This window comes from Orbicella franksi, chromosome 11, assembly GCF_964199315.1.
Source record: "Orbicella franksi chromosome 11, jaOrbFran1.1, whole genome shotgun sequence".
NCBI lineage: Eukaryota > Metazoa > Cnidaria > Anthozoa > Scleractinia > Merulinidae > Orbicella > Orbicella franksi.
The window spans coordinates 28,011,388-28,038,879 of NC_138155.1; the positions used below are offsets into that span (position 1 = coordinate 28,011,388).

Below are 27,492 nucleotides of genomic sequence, written 5' to 3' on the forward strand. Positions count from 1 at the left end.
TTGATAAAGATCAGTCGCTCTTAATAGCGCAGGTCTTGAACAGGAAAAAAGTTTCCGTTCGCTATCAGCCTCACGCATTTGGTATACTAATTTAAATTCTTTATAAATTAATCTATATTGAACTCAGCATGGCTAAATTTAAAAAACGGCAGCTGCTAAAGGCACTGTTTTTACTTTTTATATAAGAAAACCTTGCTTACGCTATTCAGATCAAAGAGACCCGGGTCACTAATACACTGTTTTTTTCGGAACTATTTGGAAAATTTGACTTATCACCGTACAGTAATAAGAGGATTCTGCTTTCCTCATATCACAGGTAAAACCGACATTGCAGATTTTGTTTTCTATTTGTCTCAGAACGCGACCATACAACCATGTTTCGTTGTTATGTTCGACGTTAAACATTGATAGATATCGATAAATTTGACAATGACTGATGCATATGCCAACTGAATATTTTAGCCATAAATTGGTCAACGGTGGATTAAACATAATTTCTAATATAAATGACAAAATTGATATAGCACAAAACCGCATCTCGTCTAAACTCCCGGTGGATAAAACTAACACCATCTCATTCAATTTGGCCATTTTTTACTTTGAGGAAAACAATATTTCTATGCTGAAAAATTAGGCGTAGTAAGAGAGAGTTCTCAGCTTATTATTATTATAATGAAAACAAGACTCAACGGATCACGGCTAAAAACCTAAGGTACGTTTTGGCGGGAAAAATCATTTGCGGAAGCAGAAAGCCATTTGAACGCACAGTTCCTCCAATGACCAAGTCCTATTCCTTATTTAGCATTCAAAACTGTTAAATGTCTCATAAACATTGTGAGTTACAACCTGTCAATAACAGATTTCAGCCAAATGTTATTATAAACGTGCGCCTCTGACAATTAATATTATTCCGTTCAAAAATCGACTTGCTAATGATGATACGATGGAAAACGATTTTCGCCTCAGAATGTCGACCTTTTACTCCACAGTGTTTCTCTGTTTGCCCTGAACGCTTTTATAAAGGCAACTAACGACCGATGCGATACGTCCTTGGCTTGGCGCCCATATCTACCGGGGAATACGATTGTGTATTTCACCTGCGGTTGCGTGGACAATGACGTTATTTGAGTGAACGGATGGAAATGCAGTCAAATGGTATAGTTGGAAAGATTGCGCGGCGCAGTTGAGTATGAGTAAACACAGCAAAGATGGTTTCGTTCGTCCTCTCTGGCTGACAGATCCACCGATTGAAGGACAGGAATCGTTTTTTGAAGGTGTTCCGATGGCGGAGCTCAGCTTAACATCCGTAACGACATCAGATCAGAATCGACCGAGTTTTAGATCCTTAATACATAAAGTCAACGAGCCAAGAGAGACAAACGGCTTTATGCTGAATCATGAAAGTAAACTGGAGGAATCGTTGTTAAAGGCTGTTCAAGAGGAAAACCTTGAAGTTGTCGAGGTTCTGATCGATCATTATCTACAGTTGTTTAATTTGGAAGAGTTATACGAGAATTCATCCTCTGTCTCCCAAGCGACTCCACAGTCCTCGCGCAAGACACCGGTTAATTTTCTTCCGCTTGTTGTTGCTGCGCACTTGGGTAACTATGACGTTCTGAAACTGTTTATTTCCAAAGGGTTCAAGTTGGAAAGGCCACACGATGTTCTCTGTAAATGCGAACAATGCCAGGAAGATTACTTCAGACAATCTCAAAAAAGACTTGATATCTACAGAGCTATGGCAAATCCAATGTGGATTTCCTTAACAGGAAGCGATCCGTTTATTACCGCTTTTAAACTGAGCAAGGATTTAAAATCCTCTGCCAAACAGGAGGACGAATTTGAGAAAGACTATCTTGCCCTGTCGCTTCAATGCAGTCAGTTTGCGCTTGGACTTTTAGACGAATGTAAAAGCTCTAAGGAGCAGACCACAGTTCTGAACTTCCCTGGGAGTGATGCCTCCGAGGACGAATTTTGGGACGAAGCATTGGGGCTGGTTCACAGCGCAATTGCCTACGGACAGAAAGAGGTAAGGAGAGAATTTTATATAATGAAATTAGCTCTCACTGAGTTTGCCTGAACAGGTATGTTGGCAAAAACAGCAGAAGTTATGTTTTCCTTTAGGCGAATTTTTATTGTTTACAAAATGTGTTTTATCTTTGCGTTATTTAATCAACTTCTCGCAGGTACCTCAGTTTACCGGCAAATGCCCTCAACTCGGCTTAGATTTAGGTCAAGATTTTATTGAGCTGCTTTATTTCGGTCGGTCTAATATTAGCTTCAGTATTCCGGCTGGCAGAAGGGATAAATGTGTATGGTATTGGTAGGCGATGATATTTCCCCTTGTGAATTTGCATACAACAATTACCCATCGTTTCGTACTTAGCGGGTATCACACAAACCCTGACATGTATGCTTTGAAGCACAAAATCCATCTGTAAACTTGTTTGAAATGTCTTTCACTTCAAACCAAAAAAAAAGAACATTATTATTTTTAGATTATTCAAGTTGTGTTAATCGAAAAGCAAATCACAACTTGGAAAGGTGTATGAAATACAAAAACATCTCTTTACGGAGATTTTTTGCTCGTTCTTTTCTGGTTCAATTTCACTTGTTTCACCAGGGAAGGTGGCGTTAAAAATCACGAAAAATGTTATTGGGAATTTATCGTAATATTTTGTTGTCGGGAAAATTCGTTAACATTCGGCGGAATAGTAAAGGAACATTTCCTGACAGAATAAGGCGCAAATCTTGTCTCGGTGAAAGTGAATAAGCTACACCTAGAAATTAACAGTGTTTGTATAGTACAGTCAAGTGTTGACGCAAATTGGTATTAGCAACTGGTTTGCGGCATATGCCGAACAAAGTACACAAAACTCAAACTATGGGCAACCGCAAGTGGAAAATCAAGACAGGGTTATGTTGCAACCTTAGTGGAAATATATAGTTTGCAGTGGAAATTCAAGAGAAAGAACTCGTGTAAGATTTAATATTCGATCGACAATGATATCCCGCGAGGTTCCGTCAGGTTAAAGATGGCGCGCGCGTCAAGCCGCTTATCTTCAGTACATGAATTGGAAAGCAGGTGTCATCATTGCGTGCATGCTGCAATTGAAATTTCTTCTTGTCTGTATGAACGCAATAAACATTATTCTTCTCAAAAGAAACTGAGTCTTGACTCGCGCATGGTTTTATAAATAGCTTTTAGTAAACCAATGTCGCTAATTATGGTTTAAAATGTTAACGCTGTAAATGATAAATTTGTCGCTTGGGAAACAAAAAAGGAACTGCAACGCTATAGGCGATTATCAAGAGACGGGTGAACTAAAATGATAAAAAGTCATTAATATTTATGTTGTATTTTTCTCAGCATCCTCCAATATTTCTTTTATAATTGAAAACTTGAAAAAATGACAGGATGCTACGACAGATTTCCACACACAAAACCCTTGAACTGAAACAGCCGTTATTTCAGACGAGTTTTATTTTTAAAATCACGAAGCAGCCTTCTTTTTTACTGAAATGTTTAGCAGGTATTTAGATAAATTATTGTTGTCTTGAATTAAAGAAGAGCCTGACTTAACTCTCACAATTGTGTCACCGAATTGCATCAAACATTGAGCGATTCTTGTTTCATGCATATGTCAACCTCTCTTATAGTTGCTCTTCAAATGATGGACGTACAGCGGAAAATCCGCCAACGTAATATTGTTTCTGTAGATCCATATACATCACTTTTGTTCATCTTGCCGGACTTCATTATCATCGAAATAGAATCCTGCAGAGTCGCTAAAAAATTCCCGAAAATAAATAAGACATGTTGTCTTCGAAAAAAATTATTCGTGGTTTCTTACGAAATATTTTTTACCAAACCGAAGCCTTCACCATTAAGAGACGTTAGCAAAGTTTTGGCCATAATAAAGGAAATTATTCTTATTATTCACTTTCGAGAACTTTATTTAACATAACTAAATACCTGTGTAAATATGGCTTGAAGACGGCCACTTTCATTTCAAAATTCTTTTATGATTTTTTTTCACGATGTTAGTTAAAATTTTCATTCAAAATAATGAACAGTAATGATCTTTAACCACGATAGACTTCTGTATTAGGTAGAAATATTACTCCTCTTTAATCACTGGAAATAATATGGATAAGCTTTAATTTATCAAGACATCTGCTTTGTTTTCCTCACGTTAAAGCACGGTAATTCATCTGTGAAAAATACACATGTTTTAACTGAGGTTGATGTGTTCGACCAAATCGACTGAATTCGAGTTAGTAAGTAGATTATGAAAATTGTCAGTTGAGGCTAACCATTCTGTCGTTAGGTTAAACGGCGTTTGTATCATGACTGATAATGGTTATCCAAAGCTTATTGAACAAATTAGTTCTATGGCTGCAATAACCCCAAGGTTTCTTTTTATCAATCATTTTAGTTGTTAGATGAAAATTTCTACGGCGGTAGATGAGCCCAGAAAAAACTCCAAAAGGTTCCACTTTTTTTCAGAATTTTAAAGGAATATATAAATGCATCACATGTCAGATTTATTACTATTGCTAGCTTTCAACATCAGTTTTAATATTTTTTAAGTTTTAAGTATTAATCTTGTCGGCAAGTTTCCCTTTATCAGTTCTTCCGGTCAGATTCTTGGCATGGGTCCGTGAGAAGTTGTTGATTATAGCGATGAATTCATCATTCTATAGAGAACGTTTTTGAAATTCTAAATTTCTTGGATTTCCTCAGCAGTTAGTCACCGCCTCCAATTTTTTTTTGTAAAAAATTAGCTCGATGAACATATGTTTAACGCCCAGTTTGAAAAAACTAAGTAATACCCGGTGATTGCCATGCATCTCTTTTCCGTCATTTATTATTTATTTATTCTTGCATAATATCGACCACGGGTGCTTCAACAACGCTGTTGCCGAAAAGGGTAAAGAAAAATTACAAAAATAAAAATATCCATTTTTGTGCAACAGCACTTTTAATGTTTAGTTGCCTGGTTTTCTCATGATTTAAGTTTTAACCGGAGAATATACCACACTTAAAATCGGTTTGACATCAGTTCTCGTCTTTTTCGTACTTGGGATGGTGACGCCCTTCTTCAAAGGAATTATTTTCTCTGCTACAGCGTTTCAGCCAGGAACGTTTACTAACTATTTGCAAATATCATTAATATAATAACCTTAACTTGGTTTACGCACATCAATTCTTGTAAAAATTATCAGTGTGCGGAGCAAATAAGGGTTGTCAAAAGTAATTACGTAACAATTTTTTCATCGAAAAGACTGCTTGCTCACAACCTAAATTAAACTAAAACAAACTTTACCATAGGGCAGTTATTTTTAAAATTAATTTAAGATATTTAACTTTGTTTTTTTTTTTGTAATAAATTTGTTTCAGTTTGTCGCTCATCCATTCTGTCAACACCTTGTCATGAGCTGTGTGTTCAGTGGTGTTCCATTCTGGCGCACGCGTGGGATTGCGTTCCGAATATTATACGTCTTAACCCAAGTGCTCATCTATCCAGTTATGGCTTTCCTCTACTTCTTCTTTCCGTTCTTAGAACTAAGCCGTAAAATTAAAAGACCATTCGTAAAGTTCATCAACCACACGGCTTCTTTTGTGATTTTTCTGTCTCTACTCGCAGCTTCCTCGCACGAGAAATTCGACATTCGTTTCGGCAAAGTACCATCCGCACTGGAGTGGATCATCTTAATGTGGATTCTCGGAATAGCTTGGGGAGAGTGCAAACAGGTATGGCACGATGGAGTACTGAGATACTTGTCCAGTGGATGGAACTGGATGGATATCGGAATGATTGTTCTTATTCTCGGTGCGTACATCGTGTGGTTTGGACGAGCCATTGCAGACCGTTTCACGCTCATAGACCGCACAGTTGACCAACTGCTGCTAAGTGCAGCGGATGGTTTGTACGCCATAGGCGTGATCGCCAGTTTTTTTCGGTTGGTGTACCTTTGTCAAATCAGCCGGTACCTAGGACTTCTCCAACTGAGCTTAAGTCGAATGGTGCGTGTCATATTTCAGTTTGCGTTCATCAGTGTGGTGATGCTGATATCCTTTTCTGTGGGTATGACCATGTTGTATTCCTCGTCGTTTGAAGCGTATGGTTATGAAAGACCACAGAGAAACACGACAGATGTAATACACAGTCTTATAAGCAAGGGATATCACAGGTGAGACGTGTTTTACAGGACCCTGTTGGTTGAATAACAATTCATACCGTCGATCCCCTATATCTATTAAGCGGCCACCCTCGGGGAAATGCAAGGTGGCCGCTCAATAACGGTTGGTGTACCTTGAATATTTTCACCATCGGGTTAATTTTTTAGTGAACATGGAGTCGCTTCAAGACAGCCACGATAAACGTGTGTCTGAATGATTTTATTACTCGTCAACTTCTATTTCGGACGTTTATCTGCCATCGCCTTTTCCATAACAAAGTTTTTAAATTTTGGGGGGCTGTTTAAAAGGGGTAAAGACAATAGAAAAACCCTCATCGGACGACCAAAAGGTGGCTGCGGCCGCTTATATAGAGGTGGCCGGTTAATAAGGGTTTTATTTACAGTATTTTACTGACAATAATTTCGGAACTGATAACTGGCCGCTTAAGAAGGGGTGGCCGCTTAATAGAGGTTGGACTGCACTATATATAATCCAGGATTTCAAGGCTATTACACCCCACCCTAGATAGGACTCCAGTACATCACATGTTAAACCACCCCTCCCCGTCATGTGTTTAAGGTACGATGCTCCCTAACGTGTCAATGATACCGATTTATATTCTAAAGATTACCGTGCACCTTTAGAGGCAATCGGGGGGTGGGGAGGGGGTAAATTTTTTGGGGTTTTTCTTTTTCCCACCCCATCTTCAATCCCCCTTCCCTGACCAGTTTATTTCTCTCCCGAGACTGCTCTAAATTTGAATTGTACATCGCTGGCTTTATCTCTATTTTGTATTGTGTGTGTTACAGTCTGATTACAACCATGGTGACGCTTATGTGGGCCAGTTTAGACATGGTCACACTTGATAGTCTCCAAGTTTTCAAAGATCAAAGTCTGATTCAGATCTGGACTGCATCTTTGTTTACTCTCTATCACGCTGCTTCACTCATTGTTCTTCTCAACATGTTAATCGCAATGATGAGCAACTCGTACCAACGAGTAGAGGTATGTAAAAACGATCTGAGATCAGGGCAAAATCTATACATATCAAAAGTGCGTACCAATTCTTGAAAACAAACAATAGCTCCCACAGCGACTATTCTCTGGGACAATATTCCCACTCGCCTTAAAGATCTTAATGCCTTCAACTTCTCTAAACAACTGAAATTGTATATCCTGTCTGAACAACATTCTGAAAACTCGTGATTGATTTTCTCCATTTTATTATACATGTATACGTCTCTTCTCTTAAAATCTTAACAATACTGTATTCTCTCGATGTCTATATAGAAACCTTACAATTACTGGAGACTGGCTAGAAAACGTTCGGGTTGCTTCAGTTCCAGACTCAACTGTACTTTATTTTACTGTCCTGCCGTTTATATATATATATTTTTTTGTAAAAATGTTTGAGTGAACAAGGTTGTTATTGTTGTTGAGAGAAATTATCAGTACACTTAGTAAGAGCACGGTAATTGATTGCAGGTATAAGTAATGGATAAATAAAAACGAGGCCATATTGGTATACCCCAAAACGTCCTATTACCAAACAATAGTTGCAGGGCGAAAGACTTTAAAGTGGGGCCTCCGGTGTCCTGCACCACTCGACATACACAAGACATACACTTACGTTTCAACCTGGGCGATCAACCACGCAGAAGAACAGGAACGATTTTCCTTTTCTTGTGCTCTCGCTAACGCATGTGTTTTTGCGTTGATCAAAACGTATAGGCTTTTAGTCCGTGTAGACCGCCCTGTGTTCTAAGTATTTTTGTCTGACGGTCGTTTGAAAATCATAAGACCCCTATGCCTACGTCGATTGGGTAAGCCAGCTTTATAACAGTGTAAAAAAAGCAAATTATTTCATAGCCAATTCAAGTAACTTTGCGTCTATGATGTACGACTCGATCCACAAGAGGTATTTATTTTTTCTGTTCTTTTTCCTCAGGACAATATAGAAACAGAGTATAAGTTTGCTCGAGCCCAGCTATGGGCTGATTACATTGGAGATGGTGTTGCTACTCTCCCTCCCCCCCTGAATCTCATTCCCTCTCCAAAAAGCCTGGTACGCTGGGCCTGTAAACTAACAAACCGATGTTTTGGAGTTCCTAAAAAGTTGCCTTGCTGCACTAATGTAAGTAGATATTGATCAAAAATCGGCAAAAAATACAATGAAATATAAATATTAACTGTCAATTTAGAGCGGTTTTCAATTAAGTGTCCAAAGTAATCAGACAACTATTTTGGTTTTGGTTTTAGTACGATTTGAGATTGGCTGAGTATTTGGTAAGTAAATGGTTTCATTTTGCCACAATAGATGAAAACCGCTCTATACTTGGTCAGTTGACAGTTATCAGTGATAGTCTGGTAACTTATCTCATGACAGTAAGGATGTCGAGGCCGACACAAGACTCGCCAGTGAAATTTTCACGTAGGGGCCAAACCACCCCCCTAATGTTTCATGAAGGCTATATTTGCTTGGTTTATATATTTCTGAACCAAGTTTGGCAGATGAGCTTTCTTTGTTCTCCAGTTTATTTTAATTTGGAAGTTGTGACAAAACGTCAGATTATGACGTCTTAATTGATGACGTCACCAAAACGTGCTATAATTTTTCGTAAAATCTGATAAAAAGATTATGTCATTGGAAAGGCCTTGACTTGAGGAGTAAAATGCCGGAAACCGTTTTCTGCTATGATGATTATTTTTCGAGATATGGTAAGTTAAATATTTTTTTGTTGTCCCCCCCGGAATTTGCTTAACCATACTGTCCTTCTCAATTCAGTCTCTCTGGTTTATTTTTTTCAGTTTTATTCTAGGAAGGCTAATAATCTAGAGAAATAGAAAGTTTGATGTTGTCAAAAATCGTATGGTTTTAGAAATTTGATTTTCGGCTTTGTTAGGATGGTATTAACAGTAAAAAACGGGTGACGTCACAGGTTATGACGTAACAAAACTAAGTTTAACGCAATAACACTAGAGGGATAATTTTTTATTCCGATTTTCTTCTTTATTTTTGCTTTAGTCATCTGGCACATCACATGTGCAACATGGCTGCATTTGCTGGAACAAAATTACGGCTCCGATTTGGGGAATTTTCTCAAGGGGGGGACCCCATATTTTGGAGAGTTATTTTTCATATATAAAAATGCCATATTTCATTTAATTTTTGTGATATGGACAAAATTTTTTCAGGGTTCAACTCCCCTTGATGTGCTCTTTCGAACACATTGTAAAAAATATGCATATTAAAAACTTCAAAAGTTGCAAAAAACATGACGTCATCACTGTGACGTCACAACTTTGACATTTACTGGCATTTTTCACGTAAAAATAATTGGCAATAGGTCTCCTGCTCATCTGCCAAGTTTGGTGTAGAAAGAGTCAATACTTTTTAAGTAATGCGAAATAATGTGAAATACCCAAGAACTGACGAAACATTTGGGGGGTGGTTTGGCCCCTACGTGAAACCACTAATATAGAAAGAATTAATTAATTTTGAGTCTTTTTGTAAGATGTTGAAATGATCGACCATTGATTTGTTGAAGTCGAGGTATGACACCATTTTCAGTAACAATTTCAGGCCACTCGCGTCAGTGAGAAAGTTGAGTTAGAGATACACTATTTCGTCGTAAACACTGAGGCTTGTTATACGTAAAACTTTCGTCCGTTACGTTAAGGGCGTTGAGATCGAGAAAGTGGACCCACTTGTCTCTTGGCTGATAAAAAAATGGCCGTTTTAATATTGTTTTACGCTCACCCAGACTATTCCAAAACGGGGAGCAATCATGGATAACAATACTTTTTCCTTTATACAGGGGCAGTTCCGTGTTTATCAACACGGTAGCATGGATGTGGAACAAAAGAAACAAAACTACCAGGTAGATAACAACAGTGCTCAGAATCTCATTTCTCATTAACACATTAATGCTTTTTCCAACAGACAAGAGATAAGAATCTAGAAATCCATCTTCTAAGCAGATGTTGCCTTTATGAACCACCATATGTTCAGAAAAATCACTGAAACGTTTTTAGATTAACAAAAAAACAGTATCGAAAAGTAAAAAAGTAAAAGGGTAAACAAGAAAAGCTGATGGACAAACAATTTTCCCTCGCCTTGTTTACTCTTCCTCTCCTCTTTACTCCCCCTTATGATGTCTCTCTAGAGCCGCTCTAATTTCTACTTTCCTCTTACTTAATCCCCCATTGCACCCACCATTACTCCCACCCCATACTTACCTCCCCCTGTTACTTACCTCCCCTGTCACTTCCCCTCTAACTCCCCTCCTATTTCCATCGCCTAACCGCCTTAGTCTGATTTTCCTTTTTAAATTCCCCACCTTTACTTTATTACAGGAATTATTTTTTTTAGCGTTCCTACTATGAATTGAACTCACGACCTTCCGCCCTGAAAACAACCGCCTTAACCACTACACCACACACTGTACGCTGCTGAAAGAACACCACTTTTTATTCGGTTTTATAACTTATTAGTCCCAGGCTTACCTCGGTCAAATGTCCAAATACGTTTTAAGAACCTCTTACACGAGGAAAGCGCATGTACAGCTCTGATTACGGCTGAGAACGTTAACAACAAAAATTTATCTCTTTTTATTAAAGAGTGTAGTCCGTGAGCTTATCAGTCGCTATTGGTCCAGACGTCGACGCCAGAAAAACCCGTCAGAAAGTGTCAGTCCCGATCAGGTGGCTGCTATACGGGCGGTAAAAGACGAGGTGGCAGACATGTTGAGCGAGATAAGAAATATTCTGAAAACAAACAAGCGAAGCAGAAGTCGAGAACGGATTCTTAGATCCGAGGAAATCGCTATAGAGGTAAATGCTAGTCCTTGAAATTATCAAGCGGTATTATTTTGTTTTATTTTATTTTATCATACTAATGGAAGTTTGAAAAATAAATCGATAAAGAAGTACTTTACAGTACCTTTTATATCAACCTTTACATCATGCTATAGAAAATACAGCTAATCACAATGCCGGAAAGCCGTTGTATATACTCGAAGAAATCGACGGTTTTGCATCCAACCTTCCCATCACGTGCTGCACTGATAAATATTGTGTTGAAAACTGTATTTTCTATGACATGCTATAAAATAGTTATGCAACTCTCTCTCGTGGTTTATAACATGCAATTTCCCCGGCTTGTCACTTTTATTTTCTAAAGGCTTGCGTGTATACCGGGAAATACAAGTGACTCGTGTGATATTCCATGGTATACCATTTGAAAACGTTGCATAACTAGACTGGCTACAAAAAGAAATAAAAAATACAGGACTATTTAAATCATACATTGAAGACTCTTAACGTGGGTTTACTTAATGGAAAAACAAAACGCAAGTTATCTACATTGTCCGAATACGGCTGAAAATGGACATGGATAAAAATTTCGTCGGAGTGTAACCAAAAATTACATGTTGTAAATGAGTTTTAAACGGAGACAGACAATAATGGTAGAGCACTGAATTAGCTTAAAACAAACTGCGTACTAAACTATATTTTCTTCTCTGTTTTAGACTGGAGAGTCTTCAAAAACAAACGGAAATCACAATCATTCGTTTGAGCTTTGACCAAGATATCTATGATTTTGATACTGTACAGTTCTGTGAATAGCATCACTCCGGTGGTGCTTTGGAAATTGATAATATTTATTAGAAAACAACAATGAAAGTTATAAAAATACCGTAAAATACTTAGAGGAAATTTCAAATTAGCCTTTTTGATTGCATGCTTGTTAAACAGTCAATAGAAAAGTGTTTGCAAATGTAAGATAGAAAGCTAGAAAACTACTTAAGTTCTGGACGAGCAACGGAGAATTATCCCTCTCCGGCGTAAGGGAGTTTGTGACTTTATAACTGTTTCTCCGAGAAGATGTGTTTGAGTCTGTTGCTATTTCGGTTCATTACGTAACCTTTGAGAGAACAAAAATAGCTAAGGTGTTATTCAGTCCTTTTCGTTACCAGTAAACTCACTCATGTCTGCTGGTTGTTTGATCTGCACATGTACAGCGGTCAAACGCAAAAGTCCAACTCCCCTTCCGGTTTCCCTTGTCTCGAAGTTTGTAAGTTTATGACGCCAAAACGGGAAAGACTTTTATAAGAAAATGTGATAAATATTGCAGGGTAAACCGTCTCAACTTAAGAGCCAATAGACTGTGTGGTCAACATTTATTATTTTGTTATGCACATACAGCAAACAAAAACGTTTTTCTTTTGTCGCGTACACGCGTGTACCGCGCGTTTACCGCGCGTGTGCATTACGATTGACCACTTTGGATGTTAGATCAGTTTCAAACTGCAAAACTTCAACAACGAGCATGGCTTATCCGATAGCTAATGATATTTGTAGCTCCTTATAGAAAATTTACCATAAGTTGAATTGCATTCCAAAGGGATTTTTGGTAACGTTTTACAATGACAAATTGACCCAAATAGCCTTTTAGAATATTTTTGTAGGGAATGTAATTTTTTTTTCATAATAATGAAAGATAGTCTGGGAACATCAGCAAGCCGCAGCTACATTTTCAACTCCTAGGTAATTAGATGTTGTAGAAATTTTCTTAAAGTGACCTTCTTGCCGACAAATTGTTATGAATAGGATACAAGACTGTGGCGAAATTGTTGGTATTCCTGTGTTCCCTTAGATGACGGCAAAGTCACCAGTTTGCTCGACAAACTTTCTTCTTTATTATCGTTTGCAGAACATAAGCTTTATTACTCTGATTGATTTTCCTAACTCTTGTGTTTAAACCTGTCGCCTGAGATCGCGAGAAAGTAAAATACTGTGGAATACTGGTATGGATATCATCCGGGGTTGGAGGACTGGGCTCCAACCATTTCTTTGTTATATATGTAATTGTATTTAGGCTTAAAGGAGCGACGTCACGATTTGCACATCTTGAAAAGTTGAGCCTAAATTTTTCAAGTTCGTCGTTTGTAATCCGTGTTAATCTTCTCCATCCTTACTGAACCAATCCTTGTTCCTTTATGTTTTCATATTATCTCTGGTGTTTTTCTATTTTAGTAAACTATTATTTTCAGGTGTCGTTCATTTAAAGGTCATTTTGTCAATAGTCAAAATAGCTCAAAATACCGTGACTGACCTCCTTCAATTTGCGTCTAATAGCAGATATTTTTTAACATAACAATCTTTTTCCTGATAATGTTATGTATGTATGTAAGTATGTACGTACGTTTGTTTTATGAAAAGTTATTTATTATGGTCTATACTCACTATGCATTCTTTCACTTACTGTTATTGGCAACATTAGATATATACCTTGCCTTCACTTATAATTTGTTGAACATTACAAAATATTTCAAACGTGCCGATCGCTTCCTAATACCCAAGTATCGCGCAAAAAGTGTCAACAGGTGTTCACTTTCTTTAATGCTGTGGACAGAAATTTCAATTTGTGTAAACTATCTTTAACAACTGCATCAGAAAAAGTGAGCTTACATCTCAAAATACAAAAAAATAAAATATTTCAAACATACCAATCGCTTTCTAATACTCAAGTATTGCCTAAAAAGTGTCAACAGGTGTTCACTTTCTTTAATGCTGTGGACAGAAATTTCAATTTGTGTAAACTATCTTTAACAACTGCATCAGAAAAAGTGAGCTTACATCTCAAAATACAAAAATATAAAATATTTCAAACGTACCGATCGCTCTCTAATACTCAAGTATTGCGCAAAAAGTGTCAACAGGTATTCACTTTCTTTAATACTGTGGACAGAAATTTCAATTTGTGTAAACTATCTTTAACAACTACGTCAGAAAAAGTGAGCCTACATCTCAAAATACAAAACTATAAAATATTTCAAACATACCGATCGCTTTCTAATACTCAAGTATTGCCTAAAAAGTGTCAACAGGTGTTCACTTTCTTTAATACTGTGGACAGAAATTTCAATTTGTGTAAACTATCTTTAACAACTGCATCAGAAAAAGTGAGCTTACATCTCAAAATATAAAAATATGAAATATTTCAAACATGCCAGTCGCTTTCTGATACTCAAGTATTGCGTAAAAAGTGTCAACGGGCGTTCACTTTCTTTAATACTGCGGACAGAAATTTCAATTTGTGTAAACTATCCTTAACAACTGCGTCAGAAAAGTGAGCTTACATCTCAAAATATAAAAATATGAAATATTTCGAACATGCCAATCGCTTTTTAATACTCAGTATTGCGTAAAAAGTGTCAACGGGTGTTCACTTTCTTTAATGCTGTGGACAGAGATTTCAATTTGTGTAAACTATCTTTAACAACTGCGTCAGAAAAAAGTGAGCTTACATCTCAAAATACAAAAATATAAAATATTTCAAACATGCCGATTGCTTCCTAATACTCAAGTATTGCCTAAAAAGTGTCAACAGGTGTTCACTTTCTTTAATACTGTGGACAGAAATTTCAATTTGTGTATACTATCTTTAACAACTGCGTCACAAAAAGTGAGCTTACATCAGCTATCTACAAAGCTGCGCGCAATCGAAACAATGTTTACTAAGTACTTGCGACACTTCACGCAATCGTCTACAACATGGCAAACAGCAATTTTCTCTTTTACCGACCATCTGCGACGACGTGCGTGACAACAACTTTAACTATCACATCTCCGTAAGGTTGGGTACAGCATTCGAAACGTGTGTTTACCATCTAGAACATTGCGCGCAATAATTTTCAGTTGTATTATTTATTTGCGCGGTGTCCTCATGGTTAGTGCGCTCGTTTCCGGATCGAGCGGTATGGATTTGAGCCCTTGCCAGAGACATTGTGCTGTGTTCTTGGGCAAGACACCTTGCTCTCAAAGTGGTTTTCTCCACCCAGGTCTATAAATGGGTATCGGCAACCTTAATGCTGGGGGTAACCCTGCGATGGACTAGCATCCCATTCAGGGGTTAGAAACATTCCCAGTCGGTTCAGGCTACAGAAACCAGGATATAAGCTCCGACCTGATGGGCCACTTGGCTTCGTATTCAGACTTAAGCTACTAACCTACCATCTATCTACAGCATTGAGCGCAGCCGTAGTAAAGGGTGTAAATTAACTGCAATATTTTGCGCAACAATTTTAGCTGTGATTGTTATTACTTGCGTTATGACTTGTGTCAACTTCAGTCAAGGTATAAGAGGACTGAGATGATTCCGGGGTTCCGGCGCAAACGAATGACGGACTAACCAATTGTGAAACATTTTGCTTTGCAACACTTACAACTGGAATGAGATGATTACGATGGGACGTAAGATCGTTATATAAATTCTTACCTTTCGCGCGCACGTTTATCGAGAATGGATCGCGGAGACGAATCAGTTCAACAGCAGATTAAAAAGAGCCATTATAATGAATAGTCTATTAAACTAGCTTGTTCGGTCAGTACTGGAGAATTTTGGTCTTGTTCTCTTATTGCAAGTTTATGAACCCGGTGTATAAACCCGCAAAAAAATAATTCGACCAATATTTCTCTAATACGGACCTCACGCTAGTTTAGTAAGATATATTTATTCTCCCATCATATTTGGTTCTTACTTATGATCTATCCGGGTGTGTCACATTGCGCACGATAGTGCCAAGTACCTGCAACATTCTCAGCGTGTGCTCACTATTTACATTGCTCACGATAATTATGACTTGTGTTAACTTTTTGTACATTGTGTGCAACAGTTGTAACCTGTGTTGACTACTGTGCCAACGTATGTCGACTGTGTCAACTTGTGTCGACTACTGTGTCAACTTGTGTCGACTACTGTGTCAACCTGTGTCCGCTATTGTGTCAACTTGTGTCCGCTACTGTGTCAATTTGTGTCGACTACTGTGTCAACTTGTGTCGACTACTGTGTCAACCTGTGTCGACTACTGTGTCAACTTGTGTCGACTACTGTGTCAACTTGAGTTGACTACTGTGTCAGCTTGTGTCGACTACTTCTGTCGACTACTGTGTCAACTTGTGTCCACTACTATGTCAGCTCGTGTTGACTACTGTGTCAACTTGAGTTGACTACTGTGTCACAGTTGTGTTCACTGTTGTGTCAACTTCTGTCGACTACTGAGTCAACTTGTGTCCACTATTGTGTCAGCTCGTGTCGACTACTGTGTCAACTTGAGTTGACTACTGTGTCAACTTGTGCCGATTCTCTGCAACTCCGCGCATAACAATTACGACTTGTCTCAACTATCTGGAACATTGCGCGAAGCAGTTTTAACTTGTATTGACTATCTGCAACTGACAATCAGTCAACAACCTCGGCGTGTGCTCACTATCTACATTAATGCATTCGATAATGTTAGCTCGTATCAGTTAGTTGCAACACTGAGTGCAATAATTGTAACGTTATAAAATTATATGCAACTTCTCGAGCGGCAATTTACAAACTTCAGCTATTTCCGTCATTTTTCCTTGTTAAAACCCAGTTTATGGCCTTCAAACGAAACTCTCTAGAATGGTATTTCTTAGTGTAGAGTCACCTAACGGCCAAGGCAGCGGTTACAGTCGTTCTGTTTAAGTGTGGTTGGAAACCAGCCTTGTCTTTCCCCCTTCCCCTATGTTACGAAAAATTGTCTAAGTCAATTTCTAGAACAATCTAGAACCGGAAGTCATTCAGCCGTGACCAATTTGTATAAGAACATTCCAGAACATTCTGATCCTTATGTAATTACTCAGATTAGAAACTGTGTCAAACTACTAAATTTAGTTCCAAATAGAAGTTTCTAGAACTTTAAGCCTCATGTATATTAGAGCGAGCGTTTCTTCTGTGAGAGAGATTGATTCAAATTTGAAGAAGCTTAGTGATGTAAATTCGCGAAATTACCTTACGGAAATAAATTAGTTTGTTGCTGTTACCAGCGATCCTGAGTTCTGTCTGGAAACAACCCTGCTCTACAACGATACGCGTAACACCCTATCGTTACTCCAGCTTCATACCTTTTCAAGGGATATTCTTTAACACACCATTTTCTGTTGGAAGAATATGGGCTTAAGAATACCGTTTGCTATATATTGGCCTTCGTTTTAAGGTGGTTCTGAACAGTTTCCAGCACTTAGATTTTGAATTTTATTTGATACCATGATTGTAGCATCAAATGATAAAGTGTGGTTATTATGACCTATCAAAATCTAACTCAGTGCTGGAAACTGTTTTGAGCCACCTTAAAGGGGTTACCTGTGTCGGGTCGGGTAGTGCCCTCGTGAGCCTCTTGTAGCACACACTACAGCTAACGAGAAACGACAAAACAGCTATTAAATACTGCTTTAAATTAATTTTAGAGTTAAGCTTATTTCTAGATATGTAGTTTACGGAGGTTGATCTAAACGCAGTAATATGGATATTGAACAAAAGACGCAAAACTACCAGTTACGGGTACCTAACAAGAGTGCTTAAACTCTCGTTTCTCATTAAAATATGAATGCTTTATCAACCAGACAAGTGATAAGAATATAGAAATTAATCGACTAGAAAGATGTTGCCTTGATGATCCACCATATTCTCGGAAAATCATTAAGTATTTTTTAAATTTAACATCAACATGGAAAAGGAAAAGGTAAAAGTTAAGCGATGAGTATTTTTTTTTATCTGGGATAAGGTTAATAGATGTATGTTTCATCAACAATATACTTTCTTATCCTACATATCTTCCCTACCCTGTAATTTCAAATACCCTATATCCGGCCTTCCCCTTGCGCCGTCCACGTAGTGCTTGTGGCTCTGGAACCGCTCCCGTCCAAACCCCCTTCTTTCCGTTTTTCGTTTTAATTTGGCCAGCTCCCTTGTCTGCGTTTTATGCCCCATGCCCAGGAATTATTATTTGAGCGTCCCTACCGTGAATTTAACTTACGACCTCTCGCTCTGAAGCCAATCGCCTTAACCACTACACCACACTGTACGCTGCTGAAATAACCCAACTTTTTATTGGGTATTATAACTTATTTGTCCCACGCTTACTTCTGTCAAACGAAGTAAAAGACGCGATAAAAGACGAGTTGTCAGACAGGGATATTCTTTATCAAACTATGTTTTAATTTCAAGAATATCTGCTGAAGAATATCCTTTGTTATAATTCACCAAATATTTTCGCTCGCGCGCGATTTGTCTAAACGCGTCACGTGACTGAATATTCCCCAGCTAAAACTGGGGAATATCCGAGAATATTCCCCAATTTTCAAAACTGCTCGTGTTGCGAAAAATATTTGAAGGATAATAAACACAATAACCTCCATTTGACTCGGAAAATATGCTCTGATATTTGTCCTTGGACATTATCTGTTCCTCAAAGCCCACAGCTTTCCTCGAGCTACGCTCTCGGAAGACTATTCGCCTCTCGGAACAGATAATGTTCACGTACAAATACCCGAACATATTTTCGCACCAAATGGAGACTATTGTTTATCTATACAACTACTTTGAAGAAGGTTGTCCAGTACAAAAGCGTGTTTAGCGTGACAGAAGGAAACAGCGCAAACACGTGTATTTATGCTTCACCTTCTTGCACAAACACCGCGAACTTCAACCAAGCAACTATAAACTGTACATGTACTACTACATATAATACCAATCGGAATTGTCGAGTACGCTTTTAAGCTTTAGTGGGAGAACCTTTGTGTAAGTCGTATACTGGACGTCGTTGTAAATGAGTTAGTTATGTCGGGTTCTAAGACGTTATTGGACTGGTGGAAATAGGTACTGGTTGCGTCCTGATGGGACACCAGTATCTCACGCTACAGCTTAGCAGAAATGACACAACAGCTATTAATAACTGCTTCAATTATATTTCAGAATTCAGCCTATTTCTAAATATGTGATTTATAGCTATAGAGAATGATTGACACCTCATTTCTCTTTACAATATTAATACATATTGTTATCATTGTATTACTATTATTATTATTGATGTTATTATTATCATTACTATTTTATTATTAATATTGTGAATTTTGCTACAAAATTTTTTTAATGTTCTCATCTATCATAACTCATGAGAAAATGGAAACCTTTTCATAAATCACAGAACTTTGATTAGCATAATGCTTTTAAAGATGCTCTTGTCTATGTAGTTGGTAAGGACAAGGTCGGCACTTCAACTATACACGCTCTCTTCTCTACTTATCCTGACTAGGGTGCCCTGAATAATTTCCCGTCACACTTGTTATCACCGGAAGATGTTCATATGGCACAGGTACGACATACATCAGGGGTAGATATGGAATACTGTGGACTGGTGGGAAAAATGGAACTCTGTTGGTGACGTATACTGAAGAATATGTCAAGCCTGATGGCAAACTGTTGTGTGACGCATTGTTCTCTACAACATACAGAGGAGACCTCGAATAGGATGATTCTGGCGTGACGGAAGCGAAGGTTTCTGCGTACATGGCCGCTGAAGGCGTGTCATTGCGTGACACATTTCTCTCTACGACATACAGCGGAGATCTCGAATGGGATGATTCTGGCGTGACGGAAGCGTACGTGTCCGCTTTCATGACTGCTGAAGGCGTGTCATTGCGTAACGAATTTTGCTGCACGACATTCAGGGGATACGTGAACCGAGATGATTCCGGGTTTCTTGCGCAAACGAATGATGAACTAACCTCGTGTGAAGCATTTTGCTCTGTATCGCGCAGGTCAGAACTGGAATGAAATGTTTGCGGTGTGACAAAAGATCTCGAGTGGGTCGCGGGTGATGGTGTGACATTTCCGAAGGAACTCTGCTCCTCAGCAAGCAGTCGTGCACTTTGATTGCGTGACTCTGGAGCTGCGGATTCGGAAGTGCCCCAGTTGTTTACACATCTTCGTTCGCATTCATTTTGTGAGGCTCTTGATTCTTCAGGAAACCAGAATTGAGTTTTGGGCTGGAGAGAAGTAAATTGCGAGGAACGCAGAGCGGAAGGAGGCATGACACCCCCACAAATGCCATCATCGGCGCCACAGGAGTGGGCAGCAGAGTTAAGGTGCCTAGGAAAACTGTAATTTCCTCGCTCCAAGCCATGGTTTGGAGAAGTGGAGATTTTCCATCCGTAGGATGCTGTTCTGCGTCGCCTTGTTACTCCAGGGTTGTATTCGTAAGGAAGTTTGTCAAACTTGTATGTCGATTTTTGTCCTTTCACCTTGAAACAAAATAGCAATAATGACTACTTCAACTTGGAACTTCTATTAGTATTTTTAATAACGCTTTGCTTAGTTTAAATTAAACAATGTCACAGACGTATATGAAAATGAAAAGTTGGTTGATTGTCTGGAACCAAGAAAGGATAAAAAGTAAGAGAGTTAATTCCTTCCTCCCATATAGGGCGCCATTTTGACATGGTAACCAGTTCCTAGAACATTAAAATAGTTTGACAGTTCAGTGTCACACTGGCTTCAAAGGTACAATAATTTCCCGGCTCATTAATGGCTTACCTTCCTAACAATTCCTTCTTTGTAGTATTGCCTCAGTGCTCGACTTAGCTTGTCGTACGTCATGTTCTTCCGATTATGCTCCAAGCCCCATAACTGGGCCACACATTCTGGCTGTGTAATTTTAAATTCTTTTCTGCCTTTTTTCGTCCAACTTATAAATGGACGACATTCTTCATCATGCAGGAGTTCAAATAAAAATTCCCAAAGATGCATCTTGTTCTTAAAATGCTTCCTTTGTTTTGGCTGTAGTTGACGTTCTGTAAAACAAACAAACAAAACAAGTCAAAATAATTGATTGCTCATCGTCAGTTCTGCTCTTGAGAGCAGAGAGACACAGAGTGAAGTGTCCCGCACACAACACAGTGATACCGACAACACAGTGATACCGGCCAGGGTCCCAACCCAGACCGCTTGATCCAGAGTGCAACGCTCTAAACATTAGACCAGCGCGCCTTCCCCCAAAGAAACTGCCGACGCTAAATGGAATCGTGAGACTGACAAGTAATCGTGAATTTTGCTCTTAATGCGATTCTGAGTTCCGTCCTTCCGCACATTGTAACAGCTTTATATCAGTTTTTAATCGTCCCACTTTCTGTACTTTTTTCGAAGGCGAGTGCAAGTAACGCTAAGAGGAAACGAAAACAACTTCAGCACTTAGCTTGAAACGCGTTAAACCACTTTGGTATACGTAGCGATAGTTTCAAACTGCTCTCAAAGACATGTTTAAGCCCAAGACCGATAGAATGCGACAAGTGCTTTCTCGCACTCGATACATAACGTCACACGAGTGCGCGCACAAATAAGGGAATGGGCAATTCAATTCTAGCGCTAGGTTGTAAAAACCTGTCTTTGATCCAAGATTTCTCGTAAACCTGCCGAACAACCCATGACGAAATTTTTAAAGTTGATTTTTAGGATTGAATCGCGTTCAAATTGAAGGAAACCTGAAAATAGTAGTTCACTAAGCTAAAAAAAACAAGAAAGAGATAACAATAAACCACAAAGGAACAAGGATGGTTAAGGATGGAGAAGACTAAGACGGATTACAAAAGACGAAGTTGAAAAATTTAGGCTCCTTCTACTGATCGTAGTTGGTCCGAATACAGAAGGGCTTCGCTCGTGGTTTGTTCTTCACTGCCGAATGCTTCTCACGCAATAAGTATGGAGAGCTTCTCCAGTGGTTACATGAAATAAAACTTTTCATTACCTCCCTCAGCATTTTGATGAGGTTGCCACGTTACTGTGGCTTGTGGCGGAATCTTGATCCCCACCTTTCCTGAAAAGCTTTCAATTTCAATTCGTGGTTTCAACGGTTTAGTTTCAAATAAACTCGTCTCATTTGCGGCAATTTATCCTAAACAGTTGGTGATCATTCTTTGTTCTACTTTTCTCTTCAGCAGACTGGTGCGAAGCCCAGTGAAGCTCTCGATATATTAATTCCTAACATTTTCTCTTGTTCCTAATGGATGTCTTGCATTAAAAGAACTTTTCATTTTGTCTGCAACTTCCCGTAACTGATACTTGACTAATTTCATTTTTCGTTTGACCAAGCCTGCTACGTTTAACGGCGCGTTGAACTGAACGATAAAATCGGCTCTTGCATGCTGAGGGAGGCAGAAGTAATCCAGTCAACTGAAGTCCGACACTTAAGGGTTAAGATTTAGTTAAGTTAGTCGGATTTTTTCACACTATCTAACACAAATTTGAAAATGAATCTGAAAAGGCTGACAAGGTTGAAACAAATAGCTTTGCATTTTACTTACCTCTCTCTTCCAACTTGGCCGAAAGAGCATGAATTTCAGCGGCCATGATAGCTTTAAACAGCAGAGGACAGGGATAAAGCTCTGAGATGTGATGAGTTCTTGTTGAAGTGTTAACAAACTGAGGACTAATGGTACGTCATGCATGTGTTCAGGAACTCAGTTTTAAATTAAACAGTAACCTTGGCAGATATTGGGCACATTGTTTTGGCCTATCATCCCATCCGTTGTCCTTTTTCTATTTTAGGTGATGATAGAGTTTCCTTGTAAATGACGCTTATCTAGCGTTGCGTGTTGTGCGGTAATTTAAGATAAGCTTATATAAAAAGGAATCAAATTTAACAGACATTCACTCTTTAAAACAACAAAGTTTAAGAAGTATCCTGTTTCTTTGATGCTCTGTCAGTCTGCGGGATAATGGAAATGTCAACACGAAAGAACATATAATTGTTGATTGTTAAATAAACTTATGTCAAGTGGGGCGCACCTTGGATTAAACTGGCCAGTTGTTTCGTTTTAAGTCTGTCATGGTCCAGCATAGTCTCTCTTCCAGGGCTACCCCGTAAGACTTGTTATTTCTGCGTGTACCGTCGTTACTTAATCCTTGTTTTTGTGCCCGTGTTTTTGTTCCATTTTTGCCGTTTGCCGTTTGCCGTAAACGTGATGCTTAACCTCTCTATTTTTACAAACAAAAAATTGTCCTTCCGTTTTCAAGTAGAATAAACTTGTGTCAGAGCAGAGTACTACTTCCTGGACACTCCCTAAAAAAATGTTTGTTCATCTTATAACAAGTTGTCAAATTCCTGAGATTCAAATCCTGTTGTCCCATTATCGCATGTGCTGCACGCGGCATCCGATACTCTACTAAAAAATAAAATCAATTTAAGATTATCTTAAACATGTCAAATTAAATTAAACTTGCTTTGTATATTTGGTAGCCTTTTTTTATGGTAGATGCTCGTCACTATGCACTAATTGCTTAGAGATGTTTATTTATTTATTTTTTATCTCTGTTTGAAAGGCCTGGCCAAACATTTACGCCCACTCACAGAACATCAAGGAAATTTCGATTTGCGCTCTTCTGTATAAGATTTCCGTCTTACCGTGACTGCAGAAAAGCTGTCGTAGCATACGAAAAAACATTTGGAAGTCATCCGTCAAGATACCGGATGTTCAAGTCCATGTACTTCCGGGGTATTATGATCGACGTCGACTTCCTGTAACAGTTCGGAATCTGGCGCCGAGATTCACAAGAAACAAGATGGCGGAAATTCAACTAGACACCCCGGAAAACATTTTTAACAATTTTGTAGTTTTACCTTGTTTTTCAACACCTGGTTGGATGAAGAAAGCAAGCGTGGGGTTCTGTGTTCGTTGAGGTGTTTCACTGCGTTAAGTTTGAAGCATCATTGAGGCTGTGAGGAGCGAAATGGCGAATGTGAAGAGGTTCAAGAGGTGAGCAAGTTTTTTGTTTGTTTTACACAACTTAAATGTAAACTTAATTTTTGCTTATGCGTAGCCAATAAAAACTAAATGTAAGTTATAATAGTTATAAAGTTACCTAAGTATGTTGTATAAATATGAAGTGTAACTAGTACCAAAGCTTTGACCATTACAGTCCGCTTATGAATATGCATGCATAATTAACACATGCTCGTGGAATGTGGCAATATACGACACATTTTGTAGACACAACTTAATCATACAGTGACACATGACGCTAAAAACACTTATCAATGGAGTATGACCTTAAACCAACTAATTAGGCTGGGCCGGGTCGCACTAGAGCGAATTCAAATATTTCCAATTTTTGGCGAGGAAAAAAATTGGCCAAAATTTAGCAAGTTCTAAATTTTGGCAGTGGTCGCATTAGACCAACATGTTTGAACCAAAATGTTACGGATTGAAACATACGTCACAAGATCTATATATCTCAATTAAGGTATTTTACTAGATTTCATGCAAGAGTTTAACTCTTCGCAGATTTTTCTCCCCGCTGCATGCTCTTGACTCTCCACTCTAGCACTCTCCAGCAACTCGTGATTTTCGGCCCATAATAATTGGACGAGCAGTTTTGATCTTTTTGATATATGGATTGTCAAGAACCCTGAAAGAAAAAGTTTTACTTGGAGCCAAAATTCTCCAATGATTTTTTGTTGTTTGGATTACTGGCTGATTTCAAATACGTTACATGGTCTAGTTAAAACAACAGATATAATTCCATCCATTAAAACAGATCATGCTGCAATTTCCCTGGAACTTGTAAATGATTCTAACGATATCAACTACTATTTCAACTACTAGGCGTTAGTTTTTTTTTTTTAACTCTATTTTTATAACTATTTTATACTATTAGACGTTTTATATTTTTAGAAATTGTATTTAGCAGGGCCCCTCTGGATACCAGCCACTGTGCTGAATGGGCCACCTTGCATAAATAAAGTTTTACCTTTACCTACCTACCCACCTTTAAAGGGCCTGGTCTCTGGAAAATGAATTGTTCTCTATTAGGTGACGAAGACTATGTTAATGATATCACAGAAAAGATACCAAGTTGGTTAGCAAAAGGCCATGAAGAATATTATTGTCAGACAGTCGAAGCATCTGGGACTGGTTGAAATACAATATATTAGAGCACACACAATTCAGCATTTGAAAAGAAGAGCACGGGAGAGAAATGAAAGAGAACAAAATGTTCAAGAGGAATATGCTAAAGTGAAGTTTATTTTTGAAACAGACCCAAATGACCAAAATCAGGGCTGTTGCCTAAGGAAATTTTTAAGGAGCCCAAGCCACTTTTTTAGGAGCCCAGGAAAAAATTTGCCTTGGTCAATTGGAGGGGGGGGGGGGGGGGTGGAGGTTGGAGAAGACGGAGGGAGAATGGATTGAATTGTGGAAATTTAGGGGAAGGGTCCGGGAGCAGAGATTTTTCATGAGACACTAATATGGTCTAATATCAATCAAATTTTTGAAATAAAGCGTTCGGCAAAGGACTGAGGATTAGAATACTATTTATGGTCAAACAAATTCAATAATTGGTGTATCCATGCAAGTGCTGCAGGTTTTTTACAAAATTTATATTGCCGCTTTGTTGTTGAGTTTTGCAATTCTATTTTAACAAAAGAAAATCCATTGTACACATCGTGAAATGCAAGCTGCAAAAAAATGAAAACAAATAAAAATGAAAGATGCATTTGCGGGGTTTGAATATGGCCTCACTGAAATGTGCTTTCCTTTCCCGGGCTTGGGACATTTAAGTATAAACTATTTAAAGGTGATTTTGAGGCAGCATTGCCGCATTACTTTGGCGGCTTCTTTGGAGAAAATATATTCTCATATATTGGGTGGTGTCATGACAATTCGTTTGATAATTTAAAATATAAAACCCTAGCGTGCAAAAAGAATTGATAAATAATAATAAAGTAATATTTTAAGAGGAGGCCTCCAATCACCTAGAGGTGGTTTTCAGAAGGGTCCTCTAAAAAATAAAAGTCTAAAATATACAGTAAATGTTTAAATTACAGAAGTAATAAAAGCTAAAAACGTGAGACTAAAACTAAGGTTTAAAACTAGAACTAGGATTAACAATACTACTACTAACTAAGGTTAACAATGGTTAAATAAAAACTGTTTCAGCTTGTGTTTAAAAATCCTTTTTGGCATGAGTTTCTTTAGCTTACTTGGCAGTGAGGCCCAATTGGTTATTGCTCAATTGCAATGATGTTTTCTTTTTGCCGGCTAGTTGCTTGAATATTTTGACTTTTAAGTCGTAAATAATCCTTTCAGAAACTAAAGAGTTCATTCAGCACATCTTGGTGAAGTTGTCCAAAGTATCGGACAAAAAAAAAAGCCTAAGAATTTAGACACATTTATCATTGTTCAATTGTAAATATTATGTCAGTGTCATCATTACTCCAATCATCCACCGCTCCAAAAAAAAAAAATATATATATATTTGTTATCAAAGCAGTTAGAGCACTTTTCAATTGAGTGTCGTAAAACCAAAACCAAAGTAATTACTTACTAATTAGACTACTCAGTCAATCTCAAACCATAGGAAAACCAAAACCAAAACCAAAGTAATTGTCTGGTTACTTTCGGCACTCAATTGAAAACCGCTCTATTTTGCAACTGGAATCAGTAAGGTTTCAACAGAGACACAATCCATTGGCATACATGATATACATTTATTCAATACTGAGCTTGCAATGCATTATAGGGCGATTTTCAAATATGGCTGTTTTCGTGGAAGGTATATTTTGCAGGTTGCAGGTTGCAGGTTGAAATTTAATTATAACTGGAAAACCGCTGGCACTTAAGGACTGTGCCTACTAAACACAAAGGTTTTTGTGCCAGGTTAGAACCACACAGGAAAAATAGACCTTTGCAAGGGCTATTGGAATCCACAAAGAAAAATGGGGGTAGCTGGACATTTTTTCTGAGATAATATTAGCCTTGAATCTCAACAAAAATGCTGACATCAGCATTTTTCTGAAAAAAGAAGGAAAGGAAATTTCTTCACAAATTTCCTTAGAATTCTCCTTGACATACAGAAAAGCAAACACATTTAAAAAGATCTTTAAATTACATGGCAGATGGTAACATAAAAACCATTTTTGATATGTTTTTAATAACAAAATTGTTGCAACAGCGCTTTTAGTGTCTCTGACAGCCTTTCTCTGGTTTAGCTAAAATACAGTCTAAATACCTTTTACTCACAACCAGAATTAACTAATCACATGTTGAATAGGCTTGCCACTTCCATTTCATACCATAAAATGTAGGGGTAGCCACACGTTTTATAAAGTTATTGATCTTTTTTGAAAGGTTTACGGTGCCCGTTACATATTTTCCTGTCACCTCCCCAGTAAGTAGAACATTTTTGTATCTCGCACTTGTTTTGTGCATGCACTACGCCATATGCAGGTACATGTTTACAGTTGGATTTCAATATAATTTTCGACAGATAACAGCTAGGTTTTCAGCTAGAAGACGTTAACAGTTAGTGGTTAGCGATATGCTGCTATTCTCGTGTTCCTGGTTTAAGTACAGGTTCATTAAACTTGATTTGGTCACAGTAGGAAAATTTTGCTTTCATTTTAGTTGTGTACTTGGTGACGTAGTTGATTGTGTCAATG

General features: G+C 38.1%; 2 protein-coding genes and 1 long non-coding RNA gene across 5 annotated transcripts in view; 2 read left to right on the top strand and 1 right to left on the bottom strand.

Annotated features, from left to right (window-relative positions):
• The first annotated feature begins 228 nt into the window (after positions 1-228).
• Positions 229-13,864, top strand: LOC145502727 (short transient receptor potential channel 4-like). 2 transcript variants are annotated; one of them, XM_081482085.1, is made up of 8 exons: positions 229-316; positions 990-2,029; positions 5,405-6,198; positions 6,997-7,192; positions 8,136-8,321; positions 10,006-10,068; positions 10,808-11,020; positions 11,719-13,864. In XM_081482085.1, the coding sequence occupies exons 2-8, from the start codon at positions 1,190-1,192 to the stop codon at positions 11,770-11,772; spliced, it is 2,346 nt and encodes a 781-aa protein (XP_081338211.1). In that variant the 5' UTR covers positions 229-316; positions 990-1,189; the 3' UTR covers positions 11,773-13,864. The 2 variants fall into 2 exon arrangements, with proteins under 2 accessions (XP_081338211.1, XP_081338210.1); XM_081482084.1 differs by lacking the exon at positions 229-316 and having other exon boundaries at positions 822-2,029.
• A 5,433-nt stretch (positions 13,865-19,297) lies between these two features.
• LOC145460142 (uncharacterized) lies at positions 19,298-20,857 on the bottom strand. Its single transcript, XM_081444873.1, has 2 exons — positions 20,595-20,857; positions 19,298-20,302 (listed from the first exon to the last, which is right to left on the bottom strand). Exons 1-2 carry the CDS (start codon positions 20,805-20,807, stop codon positions 19,298-19,300), a joined length of 1,218 nt encoding a protein of 405 aa, XP_081300999.1. The 5' UTR covers positions 20,808-20,857.
• Positions 20,858-23,189: 2,332 nt separating this feature from the next.
• LOC145460546 (uncharacterized) overlaps positions 23,190-27,492 on the top strand; it is a 25,206-nt gene continuing 20,903 nt past the window's right edge. Inside the window, exon 1 of one of the 2 annotated variants that reach the window (XR_014039864.1) lies at positions 23,190-23,809. This is a non-coding gene — a long non-coding RNA (uncharacterized LOC145460546). The remainder of the gene's footprint in view (positions 23,810-27,492) is intronic. The other variant, XR_014039863.1, reaches the window with a different exon arrangement.

What these genes read in the sequence shown, in the direction of transcription:
- LOC145502727 (XM_081482085.1), top strand. Translation starts at nt 1,190, where the DNA reads ATGAGTAAACACAGCAAAGATGGTTTCGTTCGTCCTCTCTGGCTGACA. An exon ending in TTGCCTACGGACAGAAAGAG is followed by an intron (nt 2,030 to 5,404) that starts GTAAGGAGAGAA and finishes AATTTGTTTCAG; the next exon opens with TTTGTCGCTCATCCATTCTG. An exon ending in AGTTGCCTTGCTGCACTAAT is followed by an intron (nt 8,322 to 10,005) that starts GTAAGTAGATAT and finishes TCCTTTATACAG; the next exon opens with GGGCAGTTCCGTGTTTATCA.
- LOC145460142 (XM_081444873.1), bottom strand. Translation starts at nt 20,807, where the DNA reads ATGCATCTTTGGGAATTTTTATTTGAACTCCTGCATGATGAAGAATGT. An exon ending in AAGAAGGAATTGTTAGGAAG is followed by an intron (nt 20,303 to 20,594) that starts GTAAGCCATTAA and finishes TTTTGTTTCAAG; the next exon opens with GTGAAAGGACAAAAATCGAC.